This window comes from Anguilla rostrata, chromosome 9, assembly GCF_018555375.3.
Source record: "Anguilla rostrata isolate EN2019 chromosome 9, ASM1855537v3, whole genome shotgun sequence".
NCBI lineage: Eukaryota > Metazoa > Chordata > Actinopteri > Anguilliformes > Anguillidae > Anguilla > Anguilla rostrata.
In genome coordinates, this window is record NC_057941.1 from 41,904,316 (window position 1) to 41,930,491 (window position 26,176).

A 26,176-nucleotide genomic window follows, 5' to 3' on the forward strand; every position below is an offset into this window, starting at 1 on the left:
CAATTACAGAAATTTGCTAATCTCGTAAGGTCTTTGATCTTATTAAACCCCGGCCGTCGTAAATCCGAAATGCGCCGTGATCGGGATATGGTGCGGTCCACGTCGCTGTCAGTCACCCGCCAGAGCCGTGAGATGAGAACGCTTTTAAAAAGGAAAAAAAAGCCGCGTAACGTCCATTACTTGCAATTCCGAACGAGATTCATTTGCGAGATGAGAGTAATCGGAAGGAAGATCAAAGAAGAACGGAACATGTGGCATCACGTGACCTCTCAGCTTAGCAGATACCCCGTATCCAGAGCAACGCGTCCATCACTCGCTTTTTGACATGTCAATTTATGCAGCGGGGTAATTACTGAAACAATTCATATTTTATGCACCAAGTTCAAGGGTACGACAGGCTGGCCACACATGGGAATTGGACCTGTGACCTTCTCATTATAAGCATCCTTCCCGAACCCTTGCTCATGGGTGCTTGTCCTCCCATATATCTAATTAAATGAGTTCTAAATTGACGACATTTATTATAAATTGAGTTGGAGGCTTTGAGCGCCCCCGGGGAGCAATCTCCGTGTTTGCAATGGCTCCAGCCCCCAAAATGTGGAGCAGGCTCTTGTGGGATGGCTAAATATTTCTCTCCGGAAGTATAAACAGAGTTCCGCGGAGTGCCATCGACGACACTAAAGTTTCCGTGAAGGTCGGAGGAATTGTAACACTCCGAGGTCTTCCCTGCTAGCGGAGAGGCATTAGCGCGTAGCGACAGCTCGGCGGAGTACCGACTGAGAGGTGACAGTCGGAGAACCGGCACGACCGAGGAAATAAATCGCGGGGCAAGTCCCAGAAAACGAATGCAAAGTGGCTACGCTGTCCAAGTGGAGAAGCCTTCAATAGCTCAGCGCAGATTTAACCAGCTCTAGCGCCGCGATATGGAGCCTAGCCTCCTGCTTACACGCGCAGCTGCAGAACAGAGAAACGCGGGCTGCTTTTGGCAGGAGGAACCGAATCCTCGTGGCGGCGGCCCCGTGCGCTGATTGGGCGATTGAGATTAAGGACGCGCAGATCCCGTTTGGCGCCCCCCCCCCCCCAGTTTCTGCTCAGGTGGCGCGTTCCCCCGGCAAACTCCCGCCAACTGCGCGACGGTATTCCCTCGCGAGCGAAGCGGCTTAAAATGAGCTCGCAGGTCGCGCCTGCCGTCTGTCCTTCGCCGCGGGCCTTTTAACCCCTGTTAAAAACACGGCGCGTGACGCACGGAAAAGAACGGAAGGTTCTCCAGAGCCGAACGCACGGCAAAGGAGCCGCAGCGGTCACAAACCGCCACCGTCCCTCTCCTTTCTGTGGATGCCAGCACTGCGAGAACATCCTGACCAGCTCTTCCCATAACATTTTAAGAGCCGCCTCCCGAGACGTCATTGGCCGGAGCGTCCTTGGACGAGCCTCAGAGAGCGAATCGCGCGGCGGCTGAGAGCCACGGGCGGCTCGGGGCCTCGGCGCCGGGCTCCTGAGGACGCCGCGTCGGTCGCGCCGCGCCCTCGTTCCCCCGGACTCGCCGAGCGAGCGCGGCCTCCTGCTGCCGACGGGCCTCCATTTCCCTGCCGCCTCTCCCGCTCTCCGGTCTATTTTAGTTTCTCGGGTCAGCCTCCGAGGGTCTACCGAAATGAATGTGCTATTTCTTTCCAGGTAGGAATCCATGTCGTTTTTTAATGAGTCCGCCGTCGCAGAGGCTCCTGTGCGAAAGTCTTCGGATTTCTTCGCATCCTCGGATCCCTCAAACTATTGAGCGAAATATCCTACGTATCATTGGCCGCTTTTTCACGCTTAGTTCTCGTGTAGGCCACTCAGAATTAATCTCAGAGACTTCCCGCTGGTAGTCGGAGCCTGTCCCCTGACGACGTGAGCTCTGCTCGTCGTGTGCCCTACTTCGTGCGACAGCTACTCCGGAAATACCCAGAACTCTCTGGGTGATAGGCAGGAAGAGAGCGGCGCTGGAAGCCCTCGGGCGCAGATGGAGCAGCGTACGTGAAAACGAGGAGAGATCAGCATTTATTTTTTTGCCGTTGTTTTATAACGCGAGCCTGACTCTCGGGTCAGCTCAGTCGCTGACTAACACCGTTACGCGCTACTGCACACGTTTGCAGATTCTGCCCTGGCTGATGTTTATGACTATCTGCGTTTACTTAACGCTCGGCCCAGCCGCACGCTGGGCACACAGCCCACTGAACAAAGTTGCTCTTGGTCATCTTCAGGTCACCCACCATCCAACACTAGGGATCCATGTGCATAGAATGCAATGGTCTTTGACCTTGTGGAGAGAGCGTGTTCGTCAGTAGAGGACAGAATGACTCCTGGGCCTTGTATTAGTATGGAGGGGAGGTACTGTGGGTTCGAGTGCCAGCTGTGACCTGTAAAGTAAACAGAAAGGCCGCTTTGAGACACGCCCGCAAATACAGCTCAGCCCAGTGTACCTTACCCATACCAACGTGCGCTCACACAGATGCACGCACACACACACACACACCTGCGTACAGGCACACACGCACACGCAGACACACTCTCCCTCACACACACACACACACACTCACAGATTCACACACACACACACACACACACACACACAAAAGCACACGCACACAGACAGACACCCACAAAAAAAAAAAACCCCTTCACCAGATGTCTGCCTCCTCGCTGTGTCTTTCCTCCAAGGTCAGGTGTCCCGCGCTTGTTAGCACTGTATTTATGCCGGAGACTTTGCCTGCATTAAATAAGGCCCACTCTCTCATCACCCCCCCCCCCCCCGCCCCGCTCCCCACGCCAGGCCGTGTCAGAGAGCACGCTGAGAGAGAGAGAGTTTTTTTTTTTCCCTGGGGGCGATGACTAACATTCATTTCCGAACTCTCACTCCAGCCGGCCATCCGTTTCTGTTCCCGGGCCCCAAATCCACTTTCTGGTATTTCCAAACAGCCCTCGCCCTCACTCGTCCGCTTAAACAACCGCGGCGGCTAAGCGCCAGATGTGGGATCACGGCGTAAGCTCCCGGTCCGCGTGGGCGCGCGTTATACAACACGGAGAACGGATATGAGCGTGATTTTTTTTTTTTTTTTTTTTTTACCCCTCTCTGGCACCTGAGCTGAACTGCCACCGTAAACAGAAGCGCTACGATGTAGCAGGTGTTTTCACCTTTATCGTCGTAGCAATGCAGGCGCCGTAGCCCCTTTCTGTGCGTACCCTCCCCTAGTCTCTGTGCGTAAGCTGAGGCTTGATTCTGAGAGTAAGGGAGAACCCTCTGTTGTATTTAAGACTGCTAGCGCCACGCCGCGACGGAAGACACACTGCGCCGTGACGCTGGGGAATTGCGCTACCTTAAACGCGCTAGGAGCAGCTTTGGCGAGAAAAATGGGCGCCGTTAAAAAACTGGCTATGATATGTGCGGCGGCTGTCGCCGATGATGTGTTTGCGCTCTGCCTCCGCGGCTGCTAAAAATGTCGCGTCGGCGCGGGAGAGGCAGGGGACCTGCAGGAGAGAGCCGCGGGTCCAGCAGGATGTAATTACCCAGCTATCCCAGAATGCTTTACAGGAGGGCCACTTCCCCTAGGGATTTTCCCCGAGAACAATCTGAACTGCCGGAGAGGGGAAAAAAAAAAAAAAAAAGAGCTCTCTAGCTGCTGTCCTTTCTCATGACTCCTGTATTTCTGCTGGGCCCTGCGGTTGTTTTTTCATTAGTCTGCCATTAGTTGTAAATAAGTGCGATAAAATAAAATGGATCCCCGCCCTTTATCACAGATGGAAGCACATTCTCTTGTCAGAACAGCGATCGTTACAAATGGCCACATTCATTGTGGCGGTCGAATTTCTATTCTTTAAATACAGAGTTACAAACTGGACGTGCGTTCAGTGTCCTTCCTCATTTCTCCTCCGCCTCGTTCTTCTTCGTCTTGCCTTTTCTTACATGATTTAATGCTAAATGTAGAGCTTTGTAGGGAACGTTTCAAAAGAACATTTCACTGACTAATTACACTCCTGTTCATCTCTGCTTTGGGCTAAATTAATTTCCCCGAAACTGGCAAAACCAATCTGTCCACCTGTATTGATTTAATGAAAGGCATTTAAGATGATGTAAGACTAAACTTAACCTGGCTTAATGAATTGCCCTCGGTTACAATCTTTATTAATGATGTAGCCTACTAGACGGAGGAATGAACGGTGCAAATTTGACTGCATTCATTGTTCAGAATCACCTCCACTTAAATTAAAATACCACTTTTTTAATGCGGATACCAAATTATAGTAGGAGCACAATGGCTTGTAATATTTCTTGGCATATTCATTGTGCATTCATCATCTGCCTGTCATTTCTATCATAGCCACCCCACCCCCCCACCCGCCCCCCACCCCCTGCCCATTTATTCATCCCTAAGGTGTCATTACAAAGACCCCCACATCCCACCCCCTGGGCCATAAGCGTAATTAGCAGAGAAGTTTGGCCCTATTGATTGGTGAGACCCTTCAAAGGGCTCAGTCTGGCTCTGCTCCACTCTCTGATGTGCAAGGCCACTCAGGAAGGTTACGGTTTCACAGCTGGTGACTCGGATGGCATCCTCTCAGAAGTTTTGTTTGCTCCATTGTTATTTTAAAAAATACTGCATGCATGCATAGGTACGTACGTGTCCAGGCTTATTTGCGAATATGCGCGTACCTACGCATTCACCTCTCTTCGATCTGCTGACTCTAGGTGGACCTCTCGGGTTCTCTCTGAAAGATTATTTACCGTATGAGGGATAGTGCTTGCTGGGTGCGTATTTAGTACTTGTTTTGTTGAACAAGTAATAAACGGAAGCCGTCCGGTCCTCTTGGGTTATCTCTGACCGCTGTGCATTTCCTCCCGCTGCCATTGGATGAGAAGTGACAGTGTACGGAGTATGGCTGGGTCATTGACTCATTCGTGTCGTCCGCCAAAGGGTCTCCCACTGAAACCGTGGCAGAGAGATCGTGGCTCCTTCCTCAATGGCTTTAGAGAGCCCTGCCGTCCCGGTGGAGTGGAAGCGGGTGCAGTTAGCCGCTTGTGCCGCCGCCTCGCCGCATCTGCGATCTGAGGAGCGCTAGCTCGGCTCGACAACTTCATTAGATGATTAAGCGCTTTACTTACGTGCATGAGGAGAAACAGATTTCGCCTTTCCCCTAGTGGATCAAAAGGAAATGGACTGAAGACTGCTAACATTTGTTTTCAGATCACAGATGTCGACGCCGCGCTTTGTCAGATGGGGCTCTTTTTATACGCGCTAATCACGACTTCGTTTATTTGTTTGTTTATTCGCGGTCGCGTCTTATCCGTCTTCACATTTATTTCCGCCATTCGTGAGTTTGGCAGGTTTGTCGGGTGTAGTTAGGCTCCCCTGTACTGCTGAACGCAGTGCTGAACGCCGCTGGCACACAGAGGCTGTGCGTGTGCATGTGTGAGGCGGTGTGTGTGCATGTGTGAGGCTGTGTGTGTGCATGTGTGAGGCTGTGTGCGTGTGCATGTGTGAGGCTGTGTGTGTGTGTGCATGTGTGAGGCTGTGTGTGTGTGCATGTGTGAGGCTGTGCATTTGTGCATGTGTGAGGCTGTGCATGTGTGCATGTGTGAGGCTGTGTGTGTGCATGTGTGAGGCTGTGTGTGTGATGGTGTGTGTATGTGTGAGGCGTGTGTGGGGCATGTGTGAGGCTGTGTAGCATGTGTGAGGCTGTGTGTGTGCTTGTGTGAGGCTGTGCATGTGTGAGGCAGTGTGTGTGCATGTGTGAGGCTGTGCGTATGCATGTGTGAGGCTGTGCGTGTGTACATGTGTGAGGCTGTGTGTGTGCATGTGTGAGGCTGTGCGTATGCATGTGTGAGGCTGTGTGTGTGTGCATGTGTGAGGCTGTGTGTGTGTGCATGTGTGAGGCTGTGTGTGTGTGCATGTGTGAGGCTGTGTGTGTGTGCATGTGTGAGGCTGTGTGTGTGTGCATGTGTGAGGCTGTGCATGTGTGAGGCTGTGCGTATGCATGTGTGAGGCTGTGTGTGTGCATGTGTGAGGCTGTGTGTGTGCATGTGTGAGGCTGTATGTGTGCATGTGTGAGGCTGTGTGTGTGCATGTGTGAGGCTGTGTGTGTGTGAGGCTGTGCATGTGTGAGGCTGTGTGTGTGTGCATGTCACCACATGCTATACTGTGCCTCAGACCGCAGAAATGCTGCGCTTGTACGTAATTAGCATGCAGAATAGCGTTCGTTCTGCATCCCATTCGGTGTTGCTTAAATTCTCTCTGGTGGTTACCCAACATTACCGATGAGTGAAGGGTGCGCCAGGCACTGCCATCCTTATTCCGAAGGGCGCACAACTGACTTTTCATTGCAGCTCCAAACGTTACAGGTTTTTCACTGTTAACCACCAACTTGGACAAAGCTTCTTTTTTATGTCTTTCATTTGTTATTGTGTAGACTCCTATCATGTATATCAACGCATAGAAGATGAATGAAGGTATGTCAGAGATACCTAACCCCCTTTGCACGTCGACCCAACCTCATCCAGCATAAATTTTCAGACCGAGCACATCGCACTCTAATAAACTGTTCCAATTAGGTAATGAAGTGTGTGCTATTTTTCATTAGACATTTGTACCCTCTTGACTTTTGACAAGACGCTGAACACATTTGTCAGGCAAGAACAATCTTCTGCAGTCACCTCGCCTTGACTCCGTCGAACGCACGGTGAGCGTGTTGTGTCAGTCCAGACGTCTTCAGGCAAAAGCCAACGATCACTAATGAGCACGGCGCGCGAATGTCGCGGTCTCTCGGGAGGAGTGACGTTCGGGTGTACGGAGGACTTCAGGATTCGACGTATAAATAGATTCGGCGATGATCTCGCCTGCTGTCGCCACCTGTTCGGCCATTAAAATGCTATTTGTGCGACACGAAGACATTCGCCATCGCGTTTGGATTGACGCGCGGGCCGCGCGAGCATTTCGAGGCTAGCGCGGTTTACCCGCCATCTTACGTACGCCCTGCGGGCCTCTCCTCGAGGAACGGAAACGCGACCGCCCGCGATGAGCGGTGACCGCCGCCGGGACGGCGGGGAGCTCTCTCTCGGGTCGCGTCCCTGCGAGTCGCGACCCGGCGGAGCGACGACCGGACGGGCGGAGGCCCGGCGGGAAAACGTCACCCCCACCGCCGCGAGGCTCGCGAACGACGGCGTTGATTAAGCGCTCGGTCTGTTTTCCCTTTTCCGTCGTGAAGGATGACCTCATTAGACCCGTCGCCTCTCTTCTGTGTGGAAGAGGCCCGTAAGCACATTCGGGACTCATTTCCAGCCATTGGACGTGACTGCCTAATTCGTCTTCATCAGTTCACGTCGATGCTGCTCTCGAACCAGAAAGCTCATTTGCGAGGTTGCTTCCCCCACCCAGCCTCTACGATCATCCTGTTCTCTCATACATATTTCTGACAGCAATTACACCCATGGTATTTTTAGCAGATATGTGTAGTCAGACATGATGTTTCATTATGTTTGACCATCATAGACAAGCTTTTTTCCCCATGTTATGAAAAAGCCTTTCTTGTGCTACACTCCTGTTTCATGTTTGTGTATATGTATATGTGTGTACTGCAGTGGAAAATCTTATCCTTAGCAACTCAGTCGCAAGACCAGCTCCTTACACATTATGCTACCCGTTTGGGACAAAGACATTTTTTGATCTCGACCAATTCCTTTTTGCCTCCTCATTTTTCCTTTGACATCACTCCGATACAAGTGATACTGACCTCATCTGGTCTTATCTGTCCACAAGGCCTTTATTTGAGGACTCTTTTAGGTACTTGTGAGCAAACCGTAACCTAGCCATCCTGTTTTTTGTCTAACCAGTGGTTTGCAACTTGAAGCGTAGCCTCTGTAGTTCTGTTTGTGATATCTTCTGTGGAGAGCAGTGACTCGCACATCCACTCCTAGCCCCCTGAAGAGTGTTTCTGATCTGTTGGACAGGTGTCTGTGGTTTTTTCCTTCCTTATGGGGAAGATTCTTTGGTCATCAGTGCAGAGGTCTTCCTTAGCCTACCGGGCCCTTTGCGATTACTGAGCTCACCAGTGCTTTCTTTTTCTTAACATTTGATTTCGAAAAGCCTAAGGTATGTCTCTGACTGTTTTTTCTTATTTCTCAGCCTCATAATGGCTTCTTTGACTTTCATTGGTACAACTCTGGTTTGCATGTTGGCAAACACCATTAACAGACTCCACAGGCAATCAAAAGCCTTGAATCAAGACTTGATACTGAAAGCTCTTCTACCTGCACTAAGGAGCACACCAGACTAATTAGAAACACCCGTGAAGCCATTTGTCACAAATAGTATGGTGCCCTGAAATGGGGGGAATTTGAGGGGGAAGTCCTGTAATTTCTACATGGTGAAACCAAAATGTATAAAATACACTTGAGAATATGCACTTTAACGACATACGAATTGTTAGATTACAAATCAAAAATTGTGGGATACAGAGCACCATCAAGGAAAAAAAGATGTATTTTTCTTTTTTCTTTTTCTTAAGACCATGGTTTAAAACCAACTGAACTCCCATCAGCCCTCCCGCTGTGCTCAATAGCCAGAACAGTGCACAGAGAATTTCTCTGTTGACTGGGTTCCATTCAATACCACTTCCTCATTCACTTCAGGATGCATTTTCCCAAGTCAAAAGTTGGTTTGTTAGTTACCCAGTCCATCATTTTAACGCGAGTCGTGAACTTTGGAAGGCGAATGAATGAAGGAAGCCCTCACTGCCGATTTTTAAAGCACGTGTTTTTTTTTCATGGCTTTTTTTTACATTCTTGAGACCAAGAGTTATTTTTGTGTTAGAGGAAGAAGCTCAATTGAACTGCCTGTCAATTATTTCTGCATTGTGCAGTTTTAAACGTAACATACTGTAAATGCAATACATATTAGGGACGTTGTTTTGGAGTTTTGTTTGGCAATTATGAGCCTATGAAGGAAATGGATGTCAATATATTTTAAGTAGCACACATGTAACTGTGGTCAGCTAGAGCACTCAGACTGCAACATCATGACTTTTTCTGCTCAGACGCCATGGAGCTCTGCATGTTGTTGTCTCCCTCAAACGCGCCCCAGGTCTCCAACGTGTTCCTGTGTTCGACGTGATGGGTTCTGTTCCCCCTGCTTTTTTCTGCCCCAGGCGACTGTTGTCAGTGCAACGCTGGGATGGTGAGGGCCGGACATTGGCCTGTGATCCAGAATAACCCGGGCCAGTTTTACCGCGCATTTGTGAGAGGCACCGCAGCAGCGCCCAATCTGAGGCAATAAGTGTCAACCTCCTACAGCTCGCTCCTCTGACATACGTACACAAGTGCATCTTCTGCTGTGTTAGATCTGAGATGCTTAGCGCTAACAAGCACAAATGAGACACAAGGAAGCAGAGGTGAGGACAGATTGTGCCTTGTGTGTGGAACTATTTAAAGGTGTCGTGTTCCCACTTTTTTTTTTTTGTGTACCTTTTTTTCGGCTGGCTGTTAATGAGGAGAGAAGGCTCCGTATGAGCGGCAAGGTTGGAGCTTGAGAAAGGACAGCGAGGAGCGGGGGAGGGGGGGGAGACGGATTAACGGGGCTGTTTTTCCTCCGGGGGGGGGGGGGGGGTTGTCGGGTCCCATTTAGCCGACCCCGTCGGGGCCCGTTGACCTCCGCTGACCCCCCTGCGCTTCTTCTTTGTCCCACAGCGCGCCGGGGCCATGTACGATGGGGCGAGGGTGCCTTCCCCCCAGGACAGCGCCAACGGGTTCCCCCAGCCCGGGGCGTCCGGCGGCCGGCCGAAATCGGACGAGGAGGAAGAGCCGAAACCGGAACCCGTGCTGGTGAAGAAGGCGCACCGGGAAATCCTGGACCACGAGCGCAAGAGGAGGGTGGAGCTCAAGTGCATGGAGCTGCAGGAGATGATGGAGGAGCAAGGGTGAGTCTCAAAATGCGCGGGCCGTGGGTCCCCTCAGCGCTCACCCTCGCGGGGTAGCTTCGCAGGTTTAAAAATCGTGTTTGAACAGAAAAGACATTTTCAGCTCACATTTAAATAGTGCGAAAAGTAAGGACGATAAGTGACCCAATTCAGGCCACAGCTAGATGACTCAAACTTCCGTCCGGGAAATTATTAATAGCAGTTAAAGCTCAACAGCAAAGAAGAATAAATACAACAATATGCATTTTCAGAACTAGACGGAAGCAATATATGATGAGCACAATCTATAAACGCAATCTTATGATAGAGAGCTTCAGTTCTGATGTAAAAACACAAGGAGAAGAGGTGTGATTTATGGACCACAGCCATTTTGAGCCACGATTCCAGTCGCATATGTTTTCAATTGTGTTCCGTCTCTCAGTATAAAACAGCCTTGGTCCCTCTGGTGCTAAGAACACTGTGTTCTTTTTGCTTCGATTCAATTCAGCGTAATTTTATTTGTTTCGCACTTTTCAGAGAAACTGTTTAACAATGCTGCTTTACAAAGGGAATGGGGGAAAAGAGGAAATGTAAGAAACACCAGTCCTGAATTCCTAAAAAAAAAAACTGACAAGTAAGGTAAATAAAAAAGAACTCCCCAAAAAATCTCAGGAAGAACGGCTTAGATCAGGCCTGGTGTCAGATTTTTCCTCACTAAAGATTTGTGTTGAGACTGCCATTTCATTTGTGCTGTTACCAAACATTAGCTCATTAGCTTTGGCCACACTTTGCATCTTAAGAGGTTTCAGGGTGAACCAGATGGAAGAAGAAGACCTAATTAAAGACAAGCTTTGACCGTCCCACCCGTTAATCCTGGCATGGAGCTTTGCTCCGGGCCTGCTGTGATTTTAAATGGCTACTGCCAGCCTTAAATCCCAATTAGAAAAATAATAATAATCATAATAATGGCTCAATTGCAAAACAGATAGTGTGTCCCGTTTTAAAAGGGGAACAGGAGCAGGGATTGGCATTCCTCTTAAAACGTTTTATGACAGTGTCCATGTACAATGGGTTGGGCTACAAGGAAACGGTACATTTAACCCATCACAATTTCTCCCCATCCCATCACTTACATTAATATCCCATAATCCCCCCCTGCAGAGGACAGCGTCCCTGTCCGATACAACATTGCGCTGTCGGGCCTCGTATGATGATGCATGTTTTCACCGCCTGAGAAGCGAGATGGATGAAGTCCAGCTTTCGGCTTCATTAATTTCATTAGCGGTAATATGTCTTCTGCCACGACGGTGACTCACGAGGGGAAGGTCTCTCACGATTCCACGCCAGGAGTCACTTGAGGATGTTTTTTGAAGCGCGCCCCTGTTCCTGGGCCGGTCCCTCCCCTTAAAAGGGAACGGGGGGAATTTATTATTTGAAAGTTATATTAAGTAAGATCGATTGAGGACGGCCGCTCGATCCAGTGCAGCACTACGAAGAACAGACCCTCAGGACGCAGCGCTGCGGCTGAAACCATGGCGATGGTGGAGGCGGGCTAATCCTGTTATCGCACATTACCCTACAGAGTCATATATTTCACATAATCGGGATTGACATGAAATAAAAAATGTTTGGGCAAATTCTCTAAACACCCTGTCAGCCAACAATATACTACGACAATTACTCAAATTCAGTGTAAAATGTCTGAAAGTAGATCAATTCAGTAATTCTTCTATGCTAGGTTATTAGATATTTTTCTATCCTGAAGGGATAGTAATATTAGTCATATTGAAGTGATTGAATGTTTTTAAAATAATATTTTTATGAGACATTATAGACATTCTGTGCAGGAGTTTCTTACAAGAGATGTGAATTTACATTTTTTATTTTATTATATACTTTAATAAATAATGCTCATGGCATGTATCTCTAAAATTGGGTGAAATGCATTGGAAGCTGCATTTCGCCTATACTTGCATTGGTACCTGTGTCAATACATGTAAAGGCATTGGATCCTGTATTTTATCTGTAGTTACACTGGTACCTGTATCTGTACACATAATCTTATCAGTACCTGTATCTGTACACATAATCACATGGGTACCTGTATCTGTACACATAATCACAGTGGTACCTGTATCTGTACACATAATCACAGTGGTACCTGTATCTGTACACATAATCACAGTGGTACCTGTATCTGTACACATAATCACAGTGGTACCTGTATCTGTACACATAATCTTATCAGTACCTGTATCTGTACACATAATCACATGGGTACCTGTATCTGTACACATAATCACATTGGTACCTGTATCTGTACACATAATCACAGTGGTACCTGTATCTGTACACATAATCACATTGGTACCTGTATCTGTACACATAATCACAGTGGTACCTGTATCTGTACACATAACCACATGGTGTTGGTATCAGTATGCGTAATTGCGCAGGTACCTGTATCTGTGCCCGACGCACGCCTTGTGCCTGTATCCGTGCTTGTAGTTGCAGTTATACTTTCCCCCCCCACTCTGCAGCTGTTGTCTCAGGATTGAGTGAGACGTGTTCGCCCCCCTTTAAGTGCTGAGTGTAAGCACTCGGTGCGATGACACCGCTGCTTCTGCCCTGTTCCCCTGGCCTGTTTAACGCACGGCTTATTTGGCTCCCGACAGCGCTGCGGAAAGCGGTGGTGCACCTGTCCCTTTGTGTGCTTCGCAGCACCCCTTCAGAAGGAGACCCCCTTCCCCCCCACCCCACCCCACCCCAATTCAGAATGAAGCACGCCTCATTAAGGCGGGGCCGGATGTCCGCTTGATCGATGCGCCGACGGTCGGACGTCCGGATGAGAAGGCCGACGCCGCCATCTGCCGCCGATTCCGCCCCCGTCCGCTAATTGCCCTCATTCTGCGGCTACGTAAAAAGAACCCATATGGCGCACGGCCAGCGGCGGCGTGTCCCCGAGGCCCCCCTAATTAAGAGCAGCTATGAGGCTCTGGCCCAACAGCCACAGTCCAGTGACTGCACCCTTATTTAGGAGTGCCTTAATTAAAGTGGACAGCCATACCGGCAGTGGCCATACCGAAGTACATACCTAGGACATCATGTTTAAAAAAGAATTAGCATTAGCCTCATAATAAGATTGAAGAGTAGCTGCTGGCTCGATGCATTTGCTGTCTGTTACATGTCTGATATCTAGCATTGCGTGTAATGTGAAGCGTGTATTGTGTTCGGATAGCTCTCAGAAATGCTGCTTTGCAATCAAGCCTCTGCCAGTATTAATTAACGCAGAGTTTCGCTGAGACCGTCGCTCCCGGAGGGGGGGAACGTGCTCTGGTGGTTAGGTGACACATAGAGTCGTCTATGGTGGAATAACTCAATTAGACATAGCATCTGAATAGAGCTTGGGCAGACGGGGGGGAGGGGCCGGTCTTACTGTACCTCAGCCAATGCCCTTAAAGTGCGGTTTGTCTTGTGTCTGTCAGCAGGCTGAGTATCTCAGCCTCACATACGACCCTGATGCCTGTAGCATGGGACGATCTCAAAAGAGAAAGGGAAATAGAGAGAAAAAGAGAGGGAGAGAGGAAGGGACAGAGGGAGAAAGGGAGAGAGAGGAAGCAGAGGGAGAGAGAAAGGGAGAAAGATAGATAGAAAGGGACAGAGGGGTAGAGAAAGAAAGGGAGAAAGAGGGAGAGGAAGAGTGAGGGAGAGAGAGAACGGGACAGAGGGGGAGAGAGAAGGGGAGAACGAGACAGGGGGAGAGAGAGAGAGAGAAAAGGAGAGAGAAAGGGACCGGGGGAGAGAGAGAGGGAGAAAGAGAGCGAGAAATGGAGAGAATGAGGTAGAGAGCGAGGGAGAAAGAGAGAGAGAGAGAGAGAGAGGAGGCAGAGACATTTAGGTGCAATTAACATGGCTGGCGCCTGGTTTCTTGGGCTGAGGATGTAAAGTGGTTGCCGCGCAGGATGGAGGCTGCTGGGAGATTCGGCCGGGAGGCAGGTCGCGGCGGCTTCCGACGCCCGCGGCCCCCAGCGCCACCCGCCACACCGCTAACAGCGGGGATTAATTGTCTAGCGCGTGCGATCGCTTCGCCCTGGGAGCCAATTAAAAGCCTGCGCCAATTAAGCGGGTCTGCTCGTTAGCCCTCCGAGGCTCGGAGACGCCGCGATTTCGGGGAGCCTTGCACGGGCTCGTCCTGCGGGCGCCCCGATCCCGGGGCCGCTGGGTCGGAGGCGCGGACGGTCTCCTATCGGAAACATCGAAGGGGCGGCGGCCCGTCGCCCGCGACGACGGTTCAGGACAGGCCGCGTTAGCCGCGTCCCCGGAGGTCAGCCAATGAGGCGCCGGGCGTCCGGCCCCCCGGGCGGCTGTGTGCGTGCGACCCGGAGAGCGGAGGCTGCCGCTGCGCTCGTTCACGTCCTTCTTCGTGCCGCAGATTACCCTCGCGCGCCACCGGGCTCTCCCGAGCGTGCGGGAGCCTGCTCTGAATTCCGCCCAGGCCGCAGGGAATAGTGGCGTGTCCCTCCAGCGAAAGAACGGAGATTAGCTGATGACACGATAATGAATTAAAACAAAGGGACTATCTACCCTTAGCACATGGACTTGTGCTTGTAGCATGATTAAATAGCCCAGAGAATGGGGAGGGGGTGGGGGGCGGGGAGCAACCCCTTCTTCAGCCTCTATGACCTTCACAGGGGTCTTATTGCAAATGTGCTTTAAACAACCACTTAATTAGTCAAACTGCGTGTGTTTAAATGTGCAGGTATTCTTTGAAACTTTAATTGTGTTACCAGCCATCATATCCCAGTCAGTGTGAAATAATTAATGGGTATATAATTATGGCTTGCCCTGTAAAAAAAAAAAAAAAAAAAAAAAAAGGCAGGTTATATTTCCAGCAAACAGACAGTTTTTCAGAAACTGAATTCTTTATTAAGGAAAAAAAAGCATGAACATTTTGGTACCGGCTTCAGCCAAGGATGTACTGCAGCGATGCCACAGTATGAGTAGAGGAAAGCTGTTTGTCACGGTCTAGTCTCCAGATAAGGTGATTATGTGGCGCTTTAAGGAACCGATTGTGCTCTATTAAAAGAAACGAATATTTGCAGGAACACACATCTCTGCGCACGCAGAGAGCTTTTGAAGGGCACACGGATGTGACCGGCGTGGCTCACTTTTGTCAACTTGAAGAAGAATGTGTATTGTGTAGCTTATGGTATTATGAAAAGCTGCTCCTGTGCCTTTAAGAATACAGCGTCCCAATACCTTGACCTTTATCAAAGAGGCGGAGCTCTGGAGATTGGTGATCTCATTATGCCTCCTGCTCCGTTCGACATCGCCAATCACCTCCTTCCGGGGGCGGTATTCATGAGTGAGTGACACGCCCAGCTTATAACCCTTTTGAAGAGGTGTTGGTCTGTCCCAGCCAACGTAAGTGTCTGAATGGAGGTGGCGATGGGATATAAGTCAGCCGACAGACAGACATATACCCCAGATCGGCCTCTCCTGATTACAGTGTCTCCAGATGGCACTTCAGACCCCAGCGTAAGACGGACATGCGTCTGTTCCCGCCCCGCTGGCTGATTGACAGCTCACAGAGAGAAACAGTACAGCACCTTCGAGTACAGCGAACAGAAATGAATAAAAAATCAGCTCAGAGTGAGAAATAAATTATTACTGAATATCAATATAATGTAAATTATTGATTGAATGTTGCCTAAGATTCCCTGCACCACTTCACAGAGGGGTCTGTGTAAAAATAAACATGCAGGTTTTTCCTTCAGTACAAAGTCCCACATTAATTAGTCTCCATTTCCAAACGGAGTTTCGGGGTCTGACATGTGAGGCCGCGTTTTATTTAACTTAGTTTTAGCTTTCCTCCCCCCCCCCCCCCCCTCCCCAGTTTGAGCTTTTAATGAATAAAAAAGGAGGACGCCGATGAGGGATATTCGAGGACCAGCGTTTTCACAGCAGACCGAGCCCGGAGATTTTTGGGCTTCGCCCTCTCGCAGTGAATCCCTTCTCAGGTCATCGTCCGTTCTGCTGCATCCAGATCCGCAGGCCGCGCCCTCCCGGGGTCTGCCCGTGAGCGCCAGTCTTCACCCGCCGGCGGCCCACCGGAGTGCATTTGTACGGCAGCAGCGTATCATAGTGGGTGAGGAACTGGGCTTGTAACCGAAAGGTCATCGGTTCAGTTCCTGGGTTAGAACACTGCCGTTGTGCCCTTGAGCAAGGTGCTTAACCCGCATCGCTTCAGTATACATCCAGCTGTACAAATGGATGCAATGTAAATTCTATGTAAAAAGTTGTGCAAGTCGCTCTGGATAAGAGCGTCTGCTAAATGCCTGTAACGTAATGTTTTCTGCAGTTAGTGGAAGAGAAGCTTCCCTCCTTACTTTTTGCCTTGGTAAGATGTATTTTGGTCCGCGCAACCCGGAATGACCAAATGTTATTCCGAGTCCCTGTGAATGGAGACCTTGGCAGGTATGGCCGATAACACAAACACGCATTTTTAGCTGAGCCGTTTTCCAGCTGAACTTCACATCCGTCAGAGTTCGCCTCTTTCGCGGAGAGAGGGAAAAAGGGAAGCCGACCTCGGTCCGGGCCGCACGCTGTGAAATGAATTGAGGCTGATCGAGAGAGGGAGAAAGGACGGGAGAAGTCGTAGATGAAAAGCGGCTTTTAACTGGGGAAATGGCATTTCCGTCCCCGGCCTTCCCTTCCCACAATTCCTCTGAGGCGCACGGCTGCTGCCGATGACCTCAGTCGGGGGGGGGGGGGGGTGGGCAAGTCTGCTCATCCTCCTGCTCATCTTCAGGTTCACTGTCCAGCCCCTTTGTTGTAATAAATATCTTAACGCTCCGTGTGTTCCAACTGCATTACAGCTTCCTGTTTGCATCGTAATGATCGAAGAATCATGTCCTGTGTGAAATTCTACCCCTTATTCTGCACTTTGGCAACATTGAGCATCGTATATCAGATTTCGCTGTGAGCGTTTCCAGATATATGGTATTGTTGGATATTTGTTGCGGCCGATTTTTTATCACTGAGCATACATTAGAATTTTTTATGGTAGTCTGGATTTCTGCACAGATAAGCAATCATACTTGCAATATACTGTTGATAGTATTTCAGGGCACCAACGAGGTGATTGTGTAAATGTAGTTTTTTAAAAAAAATTTTTTTTTAGATGAGACCCAATATGGCCCTGCTAGAGCACTCTGGGGCCCCCGCGGCAGCTGAGTCTCATCTAGCAGCTGACAGTCATGTGACCGTCCTAATCCGAGGGGGGTGGGGGAGGAGGAGGAGGGGGGGCGGGTGGGGGGCGTTTAGATTGATTCGGTCTGCTGAAGGGAGCAGCTTCCTCAGGCACCCCGCGAATAGCCTTTGTCTGCAGGAATTAATCCCAGCCGCGGGAGGAGTTCACTCTGCATACGTCTCCAAATGAACAACAACAACAAAAAAAAAGAGATTGCTTTTGGAAGATTTCCTTCAGCCTCACTGCTGGAGGTACCCAGAGACTAAAAAAAAATGGCTGTCCTCGGACCACTACTCAGCTCGCGTTACACTGTGCATGGTTTTAGGTTGTTTTTGTTTTTTTTGACGCCCCCGGTGGAGATTTTGAGGCACACGTTTTGATGTGGCGTGTCTGCCTGCACTCATTTTTCAAGAAGGAAGCGAGAGGAAGTGACACGCGGGAAAGTGTTGGGATAGCACTGCCAGTGCCGGTGCCTGGCCAATCACAGCCCTGCTTTGGCTTGGCTGTTGGGGACTAGATGCATGGTGAAAGGGAAAGGCTCTCCCTGTTGGAAGTGATGCTAGCAGCCTGGCATGAAAATGTGTCACTGCTCTTTCTGATAGTAATCTCCACCGATTGATGCATGTTTCATCCAGGCTTGTGTGCTGCATCCCTGTCCACTGTCTCATATTACAAACATACACATACACAGGCACACGCACGCACGCATACACACACACACACACACACACACACACACAAACATGCACACACACACATACACATACTCACACACACATACATGCACACGCACACACTCACACAAACAAATACACTAACACGCATGCACATGCACACGGACACATAGGCGCACACATGCACATGCACACACACACACACATGCACACACACACACACACGCATACATACATACACACACACACACACATGTGCACACACACACACACACACACACACACACACACACACATTATATAGGGCAGGAATAGCATCTGAGATTAGCATTGATCTAACCAATTGCTTCATTAATTTAACAAGCAAGTTCTCTTGTTCCAAATAATTGTCTTTTCCCTATATAGTAAGTTTACAAGTCTTTTATTTTGTTTTGCATTCAGTCATTGAAGGACATTTTGGTAGTTGTCATTACATGCATATATTTTATAATGATTTTTCTACAAGCATTAGAAATGCAATGTCCAGTTCACCAGTTCGCAGTTGCACAGTTGCACAGTGCATGTGGGCTGAAGCTAAATTCGTGGTTACAGCTAAAAGGAAATTGTCGTGGCGAGTCAATTCTAATGTTACCCCCTACTTATCTGATTTCTATCAGTTCAAAGGAAAGCTTCATAATGGGAAAGCCAGCGATTCATTTTGCAAAGCTCGTACTGATGGTGCCACTTCGCGGTCCTCAGTGCTGCCTAATTGCCTCAATCAGCCTGTTTAATTGAGACAATTTTTCACGGCTGCGTGATGGAAAAGCCAGGACTTACGCATACGCGGAAGCTACCAGGTCCCTGTAGCCGCATACTGTCTCGTGTAGGCACAAAGCAGGGCCACAAAATGAGCTTTTCTGGCTCTGTCTCAAGACTGCTAACTTATCATTGTGTTCTTCTCTACCCACTATAATAACCTTGGCCCCCCATTCTGCTATTCCCCAAAATCAAGGCCGTTATTCCAGCCCTGAATCCCTTTATTCGTAAAGATAGCACCGAAGAGACACCATTCTGAATAACGTTTATTACTGAGAACGGAGTGCGTAATCCCAACCCCAAGACCCACTTTGCTCCAATATTAGTCGTTGAGAGCCAATTAAATTCCTCAGTCTATCTCACATTGTGCATCAAAAATTCTATTGGTTAATAGACATAGCTCAGGAGGTAAGAGCGCTTGTCTGGCAGTTGGAGGGTTGCCGGTTCGATCCCCCGCCTTGGGCATGTCGAAGTGTCCCTGAGCAAGACACCTAACCCCTAATTGCTCTGGTGAATGCAGGGCATCAATTGTAAAGCTTTGGATAAAAGCGCTATATAAATGCAGTCCATTTACCATTTTACCATTAAAAACAGGAATGCGTTCACATATCTTTGGCCAGCTGTGCTATGTCCGTAGTGCTAAACATGCGACCAAAAGCACAGGTGACGTGTTTTCTTGCTCCCCCCCCTCCACTCTAACCCTAACCCTAACCCCCCCGCCTGCGTCCTCGCACCCAGTTGCCGGAGGACGCTGCTGGACCTGCAGAGACCTCGTGATGCATTCGCAAGACCGTCTGAAAGGTTTTCGGAAACTAACCCAAAATTGAACTTTTCCGTCTGACTGGTAACTGAATGTTCTACAGATGGTTTCTTTCGTCACGTTCTTGACAGGTATAGAATGTGCAGAAACATAAACCGATGGAGGTATTCCTACACTGGGCGCGGCCTCTGGGGAGTCTTCTTCTCTGGATTGCTAGCGCGCTACCGTGTAAGGACTAAGGCACAGGAGAAACATGCAGAAACATGTTTGTGTTGGCTTCTGCTTTCACAGCTATGCCTTTTCTGGTCTTCGGATTCCCGAGCAGGAGGCAGTGGTACGCCGGGGTCATAAAAATAGCTTTGCTTAATACCCAAGACACATGCTACAAAGCCTGTTCCGCGCCAAATGTATGCATTTATTCACGATTGCTGTCGTGAGTTGGCACTGCGAGGCTGTACTGCAGTGGAAAAGGGATGGGGATGCTTGCGTCATGAATCCTCTGTGGATTTCAGCACCACCCAAGACAGGACAGCTCCCCTCTGCTGGAACACTGCAATACTCCTTGTGCGAGCTTCAGTAGTTGAATCGCCTGTACGATGTAAACATGGAACCTGAAATGAAACTGTTCACAAAGCCAACTTCTATTAGGAAGCAATGCTAACATTACCAAAAATCAAGAGTAATGAAAAGCAGCCAGACTCTGTTCAATAAAACCGTAAGCAATTTCTTCCAGCCTAGTCTTTGCGTTAGCATCTAAATCTTACCCCAAACATGACTTCACCTTGTATCAAAGACAAAGCTGATTTCACCCATTTCTCACCCCAGTCATGCACCTTTAACAAACCCTCTTTCTGCAGAAAACGGCAGTTTGAATGGGGAGAAACGACCGGCCAAGACAAGCTGGGAACTGCACTGAGCTCAAACACAATTATTTAACAAATGCCGTGATAATGCATTTAAGTTAGTTTTGCTGATACCAAAAAATCTGGTAAATCTCACGTGTGAAGCAGTGGCAGCAATTTATTTCGATTTTTCTCTGTAAGTCGTGTTATAATAATAGTAATTATAACAACAAGAATGCTGAATTACTGCAGACTTGACTTCTCTGCTGTCTTTTTGGCTGTGCCGCAACGGCGGGGCCAGCCCTACAGGCGCGAATGTCTGTGACTGAGTGACTGAGTGATGAAGTCACACCATTGGTCGGCCGAGTTATGAAGTTACACCATTGGTCGGCCGGATGAAGTGTGTTAGGTCCAGCCATATACTAGGGTTTTGACCTGGTCTTGTTCCTACGGACATTAGTAAAACCACAGGTGCGACTGCGTCGCCGTGTGACTTCGTTCGGCCGAGAACGCCGGTTCTTCGCTTAGCATCGAGACCCAGCGTAAGACGCTCAGGTCGCGTCCTCCTGAAATCCGCGTGTGACGTTCGGCTCTCTAAGAACCCCTCCCGAATGCGCCGCACTAGCGCATCCGCGGCGGATCACAGAGCCGAGCAGCTGCGTCTCTCTGGCGGACGGGGACGCTCCCTTTGAAGCGAAATACTTTATTTATGCCGTGCGGTGGGGCCAACGAAGCAAATAGCTGTGACTCAGAGTATAATACCGTGTTCTGCAATACTGCATTCAGTATGCTCCCTCATTCAATTTTTAAAGAATGACCTCTGTGGCCATTTTATTGAAAGCTTGCAGCGGAGCGTATACGTGGGTTTACCGCTATCAGAACCTCATACAGGGACTTTGGATTTCCAGCAAAAGATGTATCTTTCAATTTCAAAGCCGGGGACACACAAATGCTGATCATGTTGTGGGGCGTCCTTGACTTCACGGCTACCGAGCGTATCTGAAATTGAGAAATCGTAAGCAGTCTTAAACAGGCTTTGAACTGGTTCACACGCGGGGCCGTCTCTGGAGTTTAAAGTGCCTGCTTTCTTCTCCCGAACCTTTTTGTAACTTTTTTTTGAGTCGTTTTCTTTTTGCAGGTGTAACACTTTTTCCAATCTGTCCCTTGAAGCAGAATGTTCTAAGTGTTCTGTAAAGCTTTGGTTCACAGGGGAGGAGTTTTTCAGTCAGTTACAAATGAAACCGGAACGCCTCAGCGCGGCACAAGTCAGGTAGCACATCGAAACGAGCGCGCCGCGGAGCTACGCTCTGTCGCCCTTTCTGCGCGCCGCGATCCTGTTTAGCTGCCATATTACATGGAAGGGACCCAAGACACGGTGTACTTGGTGTATGTGCTAGCTGAGCCTCAGTCACGACTCGTTTGAAGGTGTCGTACTGTACATTCTAGAAGTTGTGTGGACGATGAGGCCCGGTACTATATTTTGACAGCGTAAGAAAGGATGGCCTGAGGTGCATACGCTGTTGGTTGGCTCAAGTATCGGTGTTTTTGAACATGATGGATGCCCTGAAGCTGCTGCTTTCACCCTTGTGTGTTTTTTTTTTCAAGCATTTGCAGGGGTGGAAGGATTAAGACTGAGTGGGTGGAACGGTGGTCCTATCAATCATACAGCACAGTAGTATCATGCTATGGCAAATATACGAATATAATAAGATGTTTATTGTAATACAGATGTTTATTCGATTATATTTATTTTAGATTATTTATGATAAAATTTTATGTATAATTTTATTATAAATAATCTAAAATAAATATTATTTATTATTTATATACATATGGTTAGAAAATGCATTTAATCACATCCGTGTAGTCCAGGTGGATGCACGCACACACACACACACACTCATGAAATTCACACTCACCCCTCACAGAGAGGGCCGTTATACTATGAGCTATGAGAGAAAACTCAGTCGTTTTCCCTGGCGATGTGAGAGGCATAGGATTCTGTTACCTTTATAAAAACTTTCACTCTTTTAAGAGGCCTGTGGAATACAGGCCGGTTGCAAACGAACCACAAACATCACATAAACCTTCAAAGGACCAGGATCTCTGTATAAACCTGCCTTTTATGTACCGTCATATTTCAACATAACGGAGGCCGTACAGCAGCCGGCTCTACCTCCCTCTGCGGCCCGTTTCTCAGAGTTGTATCTTCGTGGCAGACCTTGAAAAGCACCCTAGTGCAGTCCCTTAACTGTCTGCCTAAGTCACATGACCTCACAGAGGCGTGTAATGTGAACTGCAAGGGTGTCCATTCGATCAGTGCTGTGATGGATTGCGTAACACGTGTGTTTGGCGGTTACAGTGGATCTGCTCATGCGCCATTTACTCCCTCCCGGCTACAGTTGACCTCCGCATAGATATGTTCAGAAACCATTAAAGACACATGGCACCCACTGCAAGAAAAAAAAATCAATTTTCACATATTAATTTAAGGTAATACGAGTCGTAGCCCTCCATGTGAGCAATATTTTTTACATATTAACGGACAAATTGGTGGATAACAGCTTCATTTAAATGCAGCGTACGTCTCAATGAAACCTCGGTGAAAACATTTGAGAATTAATTCACAGAAATGTTTGAAAGGTGATTGAATGCTGCGGTCAGGAAGTGATGGACCGCCATGGCAGTTGTGAGAGCAGTGAAGAGAATGCGCCGGTCTGACAGAGAAAAGAATAAGAATGCATGGCACTGCTTCACGGGAATGTGGAAAGCATCCTGATTGGTCAGTCTTCTACCACACCTTACACTACTGTCGTGTGACCTTCCCTCTCTGGGCTTGCACCAGCATTACCAGAATTAATGTCGAAATTGATTCAGACATGAATTTTTTGCATTTTTTTTTCGCCAAGTAATTGTGTCTCGGTCATAAAAATAGGGTCCTTGATCGTGAATGGCAATTATGTCATAAGTAGCACATCCACCCAAAGGCTCTAGTAAACTTTTCACTGCATGGACAAAAAAAAGGTGCAATATGTTTGGTCTGAAGCATCGTCCAAGCGTTCTGGTTCGATGGTCTCCCATGCACCAGCAGATACAATTCACAAGAAGTGCATGTTCAAGTAGTGCCATGGACAAGTATTTCTCCTTGACCAATCAGCTTATCAAATTCTTCTCTGGTGAGGAGCCTTTGTATGAGTTTTCCAACACAGCCCCTACTTAGCACTGTCATATCATGTATGCACAGAGTTAATGTCCTGTTAGATAATTAGTTATCTGGTCGTGCTGATAATATTCATATTTTGTATGTTAAATGGCTCACCCCACCGAAATTCAACAGAATTTTCTGTTCCCTGCTGTCTACTTATGAGGCCCTACGGCTCCATAAAGCACCATGCAGTTTCAGTATGCCAATATGTGTCTGTGTGCTTTATATGAGAGAGAGAAAGGGAGAGAGAGACAGGGTGTGTGTGTGTGTGTGTGTTTGTGTGTATGTGAATGAGTGACTGTTTGTGTTTTTGTGCATGGATGCAGAAATTAATTATATTATTAAGTATAATACTAATATTTTTACTAACACTAATAATAATTGTTATTATTAGGGTATCACAATATCTATACAATTTCTGCTGACATTTTCTGAAACCTGTATAAAATATTGTATTATTATTACCGCTTTAATTATTATTACTATGAGTGTTGCATTCTAAAAATGTAACAAATCAATGCAATAAAATTAGTACAATAAAATTAGACTTTTGCAATAAACAACAATCCTAACATCATTAAGGAAATAGGCATCTTTGTTTAATCTCCGGAACATTCATAGAGAAGTAGGAAATCAAGTAAACACTGTGTAGCAAATGCATAATACCTAAAACAGAAAACTAAACTTCTATACACTGATGGGTCTGCTTTTAGTTTTAAAGTTTGCAATCCTGTTTCTACTGCATGAACAAATTACGTACAAACAATAAAAAGTGCTGTTCTTGCTTTTAAAATTAATTTTGAAAAGGTTCTGTAAAACTGATGAATAATTTTCCTCTATTCCCAAAACCTACACATGGTGATTTTGTTCTCACCACCTCAGCACTTCTGATATTGCACATTACCTGCCTACTGTGCAGTTCCCCTTGTCTGTAACAAACAAAATCTGTTCTTGCTATCTTGCTGTTTAACATCTGCCATTTAACTTGACTTTCAGCGTCGGGAGTGTTGTAAGAGGCTTTAGGAACGCAGTGATGACAGAATCACAGTGAGCGGTGAACTGCGTGGGCCACGCAAGACTAGTGGAATTCACGTTTTTTTTAAATGAAAAACCGTTCCAAAAAGTCTATATGCTCAGTGATATTATACTCAATCAGTGTTCTCCATGCTGTGCGTGCACATAAAAAGTGTGCGTGTTACTTTCCCGTCTACAGCGGAAAGTTCCACTCCTAATTGAACACCTGGACTGGGAGTACACCCGTGTTTCAGCACTGCATCACGAAACCATGCGGGACAGGCAGAAGGGTTTGTGTCTCGGAGTGGATTTCCATTTAGATAGCATTGCGGTGGCCCGTTTACCACCCGCTGTACATGTCAGCAGCGATTTAAGCAGTTTACCTCGGGGCTCCGTTCAGAGTGAAAACGGGGCGACATCCTTTTACCTCGTTTTTGTACCAGCGCTTCAAATGCCGAGAGGGATCGGCATCACGCGGCTGCAGTTTGCGCTTTTTCCCCCATCGAATCGAACATTCGTCTCCCCGTATTGTTTTGTTTCAACGACCAAAAAAACACGAAAAAGTGAAAATGGCACATCCCACTGGGTAGTTTATTTTCCCCGACCACTTATTAAATTTGTGTCAACACAACACGAAGAAATGCTCTTGACCCCGCGCGCTGTTTGCACGACCGCGTCGTGTTTTGATTTCTATTATGCAGAAACCGGTTTCTGAGTGAAGCCGCGACGCAAAAAGAGGTTACAGCACAAAAAGCCTTCTGGTTATATGCAGGCTGATGAAGGTGGGGTCCAGATGCCATGCATTATTTATTTGTGTTTCTTTCACGCGTGGAATGCTGGCATATTTTAGTTGGGAATACATTCCATGCATAAGTCATTTATTATAATGGATGTTTAAAAAACTCTTCCGAAGAGTCAGTTTTATGAGAAAGTTCAACAATGGAATTCTGTCACAATTCTAGGACTATTGATTTCAATGAGCAGTAGCAAAATGTCATCATTAGAATCCAGAGCGATCAAAATTACAATCACACCAGTGTGTCCTACCCCTGAAAGGGTTAAGGCAAGGTTCCTTTGTGGGTTAAATGGCACTGTCCGTGGTTTGAACACACACCCCACAGACCTGGAGTCCAGTGTAGCAGCCACTGTACCCAGATAATGCTTGTTAATGGTGTCTGTGCATAACCTGTGTGGTTCTATGGTATCTTCACCTGTGTGAGATGTATAAGTTACCAGCCTTTGAATGACCTGATGATGTGAATGTGTTTTTTTTTTTTTTTTTTTAAATCATGGGCCAGGTACTCTGAGGAGGAGATCCGGCAGAAGGTGGGCACCTTTCGGCAGATGCTGATGGAGAAAGAGGGCGTGATCACCAGAGAGGGCTCACAGGGCCGCCCAGTGTAAGTACCACTCAGCCCTCTCATGCTAACGCTAGCCTCCCTCCCTGACACCCTCCGTGGGTGGGTGGACCCTTTACAGCACATGGGCTGTCTCTGGGCGTGGGCCTGGACCACTCATGTGATTTCAGCTCTTAGTTCTCACAGAGAGTGTGTGTACCATGGATAACATTCTTAGGCCTTGAGTCAGTCAGTGTTCTCTCTATGTTGACACACAGTTAAAAAGCAAATGCCTGTTTTTTTATTTTAATTTTGCTCCACAAATCCAGTTTGGCAAGTACAGCAAGCACCAAATCTAACCATCCAAACTGTGTGA

At 47.9% G+C, this 26,176-nt stretch overlaps 1 protein-coding gene across 5 annotated transcripts in view; it reads left to right on the top strand.

Moving 5' to 3' along the window:
- Window positions 1-26,176, top strand: part of srrm3 (serine/arginine repetitive matrix 3) — a 109,819-nt gene that overhangs the window by 45,008 nt on the left and 38,635 nt on the right. For all 5 annotated transcript variants that reach the window (XR_010332542.1, XR_010332543.1, XM_064352199.1 and 2 more), the window contains exons 2-3: window positions 9,713-9,942; window positions 25,762-25,863. Coding sequence is in view for 3 of the 5 variants with exons in the window: in XM_064352199.1 (XP_064208269.1) it covers window positions 9,713-9,942; window positions 25,762-25,863 (332 nt within the window). In the remaining 2 variants the exon portion in view is untranslated. The remainder of the gene's footprint in view (window positions 1-9,712; window positions 9,943-25,761; window positions 25,864-26,176) is intronic.